The sequence below is a fragment of the Dufourea novaeangliae genome, unplaced genomic scaffold (assembly GCF_001272555.1).
Source record: "Dufourea novaeangliae isolate 0120121106 unplaced genomic scaffold, ASM127255v1 scaffold125, whole genome shotgun sequence".
Lineage (NCBI taxonomy): Eukaryota > Metazoa > Arthropoda > Insecta > Hymenoptera > Halictidae > Dufourea > Dufourea novaeangliae.
In genome coordinates, this window is record NW_015374020.1 from 5210587 (window position 1) to 5218010 (window position 7424).

Here is a 7424-nt window from a genome sequence, read left to right on the forward strand (position 1 = left end):
AGGGAATATACAGCAGGCGTACCGTCCTCGAGCTCATTAAACACCGATCTAGGATACAGGAGTTAGCCGCTCGACGTCCCCCGTGCGATAAACAACGTTTCATAGATAACTCGATTACGCGTCCATCCCTGTTACGACGATTTAAAGTATCCACACGAGCAGAGTGAGAGAAATTATCGCGACGAACTAGACGAATCGCATACACACGTCGGAAAAGGGGCGAGAGACGAGGAACGGCTGGCAGGCCGTCGCGACGCGATCCGAAGAAAACGGTTCCATCGTCATTATCATTATTATATTTATCGCAATTATCAAAAGGAATCGAGCCGGGCCGCGACGGGTATTAAGCACGCGCTAAATGTGCTCGTGCTCGGTGCACTTCACCGGGTTGGCAGCAGCGTGTAATAATAATTACGAAACGATACATGATAACGAGGTGCCGGGCCGCTAACGACGCCCCGTCGTCGTTTCTCTCTTTTCCTCTCCTCTTTCCCGCGGTTCCCCGCAGACCGTTTCACCGCACTATTTCCCTCGTCTTCTCTCGTTCCCAGCGTTTCCCCCGATTTAATAATATGCACTCTTTTATTATTTTTTTTTTTTGCAAATTTCTTCATTATTCATTCAATATCGCGTCACCCGCGATCCGCGCGCCAACACCATCCAACACCGAGCGTACGTTCTCTTTTTCTCATTGCTACAACTCGGGAGTGCCCCTCCTCTCGTGCCTGGGAGCGGAAAGCGCCCATTTTGCACGCGTTTTCAGGTACAAATAAAAAAAAATCCGGTACGGTGGGTAGGTATCGGAGTGCCGCTCGCTCGTAACATTATATATATTTTTCTACTCCTCGTTTTTCTGTTTTCCTCCTCTCGGCTACCCTTCGGCCGTCCCATTGAGCGTTTTCGAATCATTAAAACGCGACAGCGTGCTGCCTGGGCTCGGGGCTCGCTTCGGTATCGTGGGTCGCCACATTGGGCAGCCCGATTCGACGGTAAATTATCTTGCTTAATTAATGTCGCGCTGGCAAATAATTGGTCGGTCGACGGTGGTGGGAAGAGCGCGGCGAATACGAGAGAGGAGCCGCGAGCTTTGCCGGTGGCTATGCCACATCGCGAATCGATTTCCTACCTCTTCGCATCCCCACCGTTCGAACGAACCACTCTTTCTTTATCTTTCTCCATCTCCTCTACATCTCCCCGATATCGCCTCTTTAACTCTCATCCTCGCCGCGGCCGCCCTCTATCTCTCTGCTCCGCCGTCCTTCGTTCGATCTCTCCCGTTTCACTTGTCTCCTCTTTCGACTCGGCTCGTGTAATTTCTGCGGAAGGAGCCGTTTGATCTGCGCTTTTACGGAGAAAGGGCGATTAAAAAGTGCCATGAGAATAACGTGTAGCCGCGGTGAAATCCGTCGTATCGTTCCTTTGAGTCCTCCCGGGGGACGGTCTCTCGGGGAACTGTCCTTTCGTGCCCCGTGCCGTTCCTCCTCGTCCTCGTTCTCCTGCCCCGTTACGCTCGTACTTTGTCGATTAAACAACGCGAGCGTAAACCGCCGGATTATACCGTGTATATCCGTTTATCGGTTTCGATGAACACGCCGGGGCCCGCGAGACTCGGCTCGCTGCCGCGACCTACGCGATTAATTTCCCCGATGGTCTCTCCTTCTGCCGCGGACGTTATTAATTAAATGCCGACGTACGAGATTAATACGCGGCTGCTCGTTAAAAAATATCTCCGTGTTTGAAGACACAGGCTTCCATTATCGCGCGGTTCTCCGGCTCGCGATAAACGCATCGGCTCGTCGATGATCGAATTTTTCAAAGTAATAACGATTCTTCCTTATACGCTCTATGCGAGACCGAGGCTGCTGAATTAATTGCGAATCTATCCCGCTTTTCCGTTTCGTCCATCACGCAGAGAAGAATCGTTTCGACCGACGATGAAAGAGATTAAATTCGTCGGCGATCAACGATGGAAGGTGAATACATACAGGGTGACGAAAAAGAAATGTATTAAAATTGAAAATGTCCTAGAAGGAAAATCGACGATGTATTTCAGAGATGTTTGATTCGTTGAATTGCCCAGATTTTTATCTTTATTATAGCCTAACCTTACGTTTCGATATCGTGCTATTTGTTTTTAATATGAACGATCGCTACTCACCGGATCTTAATCCGATGGACTATAGCGTATGGTCGATCGTGGGGAGAAGAGCTTGTACAAAACCCCACAAAATTTTAAAATGGCTCAAGAAATCTGGTTAAAAAAATTTCGGTTCAAGAAATGCGTGGCAGAAAATTTTGCCGAGCATCTCAAAACTCCGAAGACCTTTTGATTTATTAAAGTTATAACTAGCCTGCGGATATTATATATTTACAGCATGCAGGACCACGTGAAATATAGCAAAGAATAAAACTTCAATGGAAAATTTGATAAATTTTTTATTTTACTTTTACCTTGATAGAATCCCTGCGCAAGAAAAGAAAAATCACTTCATAAAATGATATTTTGCAAAGAAATCCGCAGTCTAGTTAGAACCAACGTTAAATATGCATTTACTTTTTGTCACTCTGTGGTATGGAGAAGTATAAAAAGAAAAGCTCACATTGAATGTCGATCTTGGCCGGTGAACTCTCGATGGAATATCCAGTCTCGTCGTGCGTCGCGACGCAGACGAAGGCTCCGCTGTCGAGGATCCGGTTGACTCTCGTGATCCGTAGATCGCCGCCGTCCTGGTGTCTCCGAGGACTCGGGGCGAGTGGTTGCCCGTCGATTTTCCACGAGTACTTGACACTCGAGCTCGGCTGCGCCTCGCATCTGAGACGCACGGGTGATCCCTCGACGACCTGATGCTCGCCGGGGCTCACCGAAAAGTAAAGGTCCCCATCCTGGCCGAACGCCGATGCTGCCACTGCGGAAACACATTGATCGAAGGTTACTCGCGAGCCAATACAATTAAGTGTATACCTCTTGTTATGAAATGCAACGGTACTTGTGGCCTGCCGTGCTTTGGAAACGTCTGTTCCGTTTAACATCGCGATTCCTGACAAGGGATAAGGAAACATACCTAGCGAAGGGGGAAAAAGATGGATGTATTGGATTTATCGGATTATTGGATCCGCCGTCTGTCGAGTAACATAGATTATTCAGAGAATTCGGGACGGTTGAATGCTCCGGAAGATACGACAGGTATCGCTCATTTACCGCAGCAATGACATAACTCAAAGTTTGCGATTTATAAGTTGTCGGTAGATATGGAAAAAACGGTTATTGTCTATACCTTTTAAACTTATCACGTCGGAACGGTCACTTTGATACGATGTTCGTGAAAAATAATAGCGATCAAACACATTCAAACGCGTTTTCCCTAAAATCGTGATTCTTTAGTTATATCGGTGTTGAAGTAAACGAACGACATGTATTTGCGATGAGACCGATGGGAATATTCGAGTCGTACCGAATTGCAATGCATACGAAAACGCAGTCGCGAGATCTGTGTCCCGTGTATGAAAGCCTTCGTTAATTATTAGAACAGAGTGGTAATGCAACGACGAAATCGTCAGGGGATCCCTCTAAAACGGATCTTAACAAAAGAAGGCTCGTTAAGCTGATTGATAATTGGCACGTGGCAATAACATTGTATCGGTACCCTTTGATTTCCGTGGATATAAAAAAATCTTCCTGTAACACATCCCCCCACTCGCGTTGCTCCGTTTAATGCGAATTTTTTTTTTCGTTTGTATCGCGTCGCGACTTTGCTTCGTACGAATCGCCATACGTCCCCTCCCACAAGCTTTCTCCCGTTCCTGTACAAACGCGGACGTATTTCCCTCGAGTGACTCTGCACGATTTACCTATAGCCACGTACCTATGTAGTATATCCGTATTCCCGACGATTCGTCGGATAGGAAAAGACAGGGAAAGGGGAGTGCAGGGAACAGAATCTCCGAATGATATCCGTAAAATGTGCGGCAGGTGTTCCCCGCAGAATATCGTATTCGTATTTTCCGGGGCGCATGTACCCGCATTTGCATAAAACGATCGTGAATTCGACTGGGAGGACGAGTCTACTCCCGCCAAAAGCGCTTATTAACGAGGCGTTTCGTTCGGTACTAAAATCCACGCGCGTATATTAACGAGCACCTTCCTCGCGTATGTTCTTTTTCACACGGAAGAAAGACTGGGCCCACCGTTTGTTCGCTGAAGCGACGAGTTAATGAAAAGTAAACTTTTCGAAATTCGAACCTGATGGTCGGAGACTGGGATTGTCGGCAAGCGTGGCCGTTCGAACGAGATTGAACCGTTCGAAGTTTGGAATTTCTTCTTTAGCGTTCTCGTTTAGTAGTCCTCGACTAGGGAAAAACATTGCGCATACTTCGATTCTACGAAATTTAGCGTTTTTGTTCCGTCGCAATATTCTAATTTGAACAGAAATATATATATGTAACACGCCTGGGGACGAATCGATACAGATGGAAAACGGTCTCGCTTCCCAGATTATCGTTGAATTCCGCTCGGACCCGGTTCGGTTATATTTTAATTGTTCGTGCAGGATTCGAGTTGGACGCGTTCGCGAAAAATTCACGTGTCCGCCCATCGAACAAACGTGGACGAACGAGCGGCAATAGTTGGCCGTGTAAACTAAACCAACCATACCGATCGTGGTTCGGAGGAAAGATGAAAAGAGGAGAAAGAGAGAACGGGATCGGAGGAAAAAAAAGAGGAGGGAGAGAGACGGGGAGAAGGGAATAGACTGTAACAAGAATCATCTGTTCGAGCATATTTTTTTCGGTCCGTCGATGTCGGTGCCGCGTCGCAAAAAAAGCCTAAAAACGGAGGGCGAAAAATCGGTGGAAAACGAGCGACGGCATATGGAACTCTGATTCGTTATTGTACATCGACCGATCGTCGAACCGGTGATTTCGCAAACAGTGGCGGTGCGCTCTGTATGGATTAAATTCTCCGTGGCAGGGTGGGAAATCGATTGTTGCGTTTCCGCGGCAGGAAAGCGTTATGTGCAGCAACGCGGATTCGACGGTGGTGCGCGGTGGCGGGCAGCGCCCGCGTGCACGACCTATCGCCGACCTATTCATCTCGTTTACGCTCACCGGCTTTCCGAAGGGATAATTAATTAGCTCTGCGACGGGCCCGTAATCATTATCGTTAAACAGAAAATATGTTCCCGTTCGCGATGCTCGCCGAAAGAATCGAATCCCGCTGGCTGGGCCTTTCAAACGAAAGCAAATGGATCGAGCGCGAGCTATTTTAAGGACGAGCCTGCGCGTCCTGTGTATACCACGATGGGAAATTTCGACAGCTCCGTAATAATTGGATTTCGGTGTTTAGCAATCGCCGTGTGGAATTCCCTTTAGAAATTTCGTCGGAGATTACAAGCTCCGTTGCTAGAATGGTGCTGTAAATTGTCAGTTCCGTGGAGGCCTTCGGGCCGTTCCTACGCGAGATTTCAAGGGTTAATTTTGGGCCCAGAGCGAGATAATAACAGGATTCCCGCAAAGGACACGAATGAAAGTCGAAAACGAAGGAAGGAACGCGGCACGCTGGCCTTACTCGCTCTCGGAATTAGGCAGGACGCGGCCAAAGGGGGCCCCCGAGCCCGGACAAATAAAAGAACAAGGGTCCGCTCCGGTAGATTTATGACCGAGCATTATGAATCTGGACGTTCGCGGTTCAAATATGTATATAACCCGTATACGGCGTTTCGAATTCAACGGGTCGAGACGATCGACTGGCTGGGTATGGGAAAAATGTGAAGATGAAACGTTTCAGGGCATTGTTCTCGCAAACTTTATCTCCCAAGTCACCGAATGACCATCGTCGATTTGGTAGCTCTGCGAATTATTAAATTAAGTTAAAGTGTTTCGTGCATAAATACACGCTAAAGGGTTGCGAAATCGAAAATTATAATTTTCTAACTTTGAGACTACCAAATTACCTTTGACTGAGATACCTCGACTTACGATACCTGTGAAACGTGTTTATAAATTATCTACACGCTTTACCTTCTTGCAATTCAGAACCGTAGCGGCAAGAGGGTTCATTATCGCGATTAATTCTTCGACGGGAAGCAATTTCCTCGAATTTCCCCAGACCGAGAGTAATCGCGAAACGAGCGTAAGCATAGAATTACGGTTCCCTCCGTTCGATGTCAATAGTTCGGTCGGGTTTATCAACGAGAGGCAGTCGAAACCTAAAAAAAGAACACACGGCATGGCAGTCCCCGTCTGATCACGAAGTCGCTCGGTGCCGATCCTGGAACCTCCCGGAGGGGTAAACACAACCGCTTTTACGACCTACTCTCGAGATTACTTTTCTTCCCGGAGCCAAACATCTCCGTCTGGTTCGATCCTCCTTCGACGGACGCGCGGGCCGCAGCTGCCAGCAGCTCGCGCTCGCTTTATGGCGTTTAAACAAGCCCCTCGATTTTTCGGCTCCCGCGAGGCTTCGTGTCGCACGCTTCTCGAAAATGTGCATCATCGAACAGCGGTGCACACGCCCTAGAACGAAACACGTCCGGCTTGTGGGGACACGAGCATGGATAGAGAAGATTCAACGTTGAGCCGGGGGTCGTAAACCAACGCGGAGGATCGCAAAGGACGTTTCTTGTCCTCCACAGTTGTACCACTTCCGGCGAACATCAAAGCAACAAGCCGAGCGGGAGAGAGCTATTTTCTCCCGGTTAAGAGATCGTCTTCCCTTCCTCGAGCCGAAGAAGAAGAGGCAGAAGAAGTAGAAGAAGAAGAAGAAGAAGACCGTTTGATTATTATTCGCAGCGTTGGATCTCTCTCCAACAAGGAAGAAAAGAAGCAAAGTTCTACCCCGCCGAGCGGAACTCGCCTCTCGTTACGACTCGAAATCTTTTTCGTTACCGCGATACTACGCCCCCTTCTTTTTCGGCTAACGACGAAGAGGTTCGTTAAATTCGGAAAATCATTAGCCGAATGCCTTTCTGTGCCGCCGCAAGAATCTCGACGAGAGCTGCTCGCTCGCGGTTACTTTATTCGGGCAACGAACTCGGCCGAATTAACGCGGTTCTCGTTTTTTTTCTCTCGACACGGTGGAGTGATACGAAAAGACAAAAAAAAGAAAAAAAAATATATATAAATGATTTCGCGGCGGCGCGAGCAAAGGCGGCTTCACCCCGTTTCGAAAACAATTTCGAATCGCGCAGCGTTCGAGCGTACGTCTCTTCGTGACGTCCGCTTAATGCATGCAGATGCATAATTCATCGCGCGTACGCAGAACCGCGCACTTTATTACGCGGGCTCGCAGCCGGCGAACTACGCGAACTACATGATTTACGCGCGGGGCCGTAAGTTGTATGGAGCTGGCGGGCTGGTCGCGCGCGCGCAACACTCGCTGCCGATCCGCGTGTGTGTTTGGAAGGGGGGTGAAAGGAAAAATTCACCGT

General features: G+C 48.3%; 1 protein-coding gene across 1 annotated transcript in view; it reads right to left on the bottom strand.

Annotated features, from left to right (window-relative positions):
- Positions 1 to 3060, bottom strand: part of LOC107188964 (inactive tyrosine-protein kinase 7-like) — a 28507-nt gene extending 25447 nt beyond the window's left edge. Inside the window, exons 1-2 of the mRNA XM_015577368.1 lie at positions 2988 to 3060; positions 2601 to 2906 (exon numbers count right to left, since the gene is read on the bottom strand). Of these exons, the coding sequence (XP_015432854.1) occupies positions 2601 to 2906; positions 2988 to 3060 (379 nt within the window). The remainder of the gene's footprint in view (positions 1 to 2600; positions 2907 to 2987) is intronic.
- Positions 3061 to 7424: the final 4364 nt, after the last annotated feature.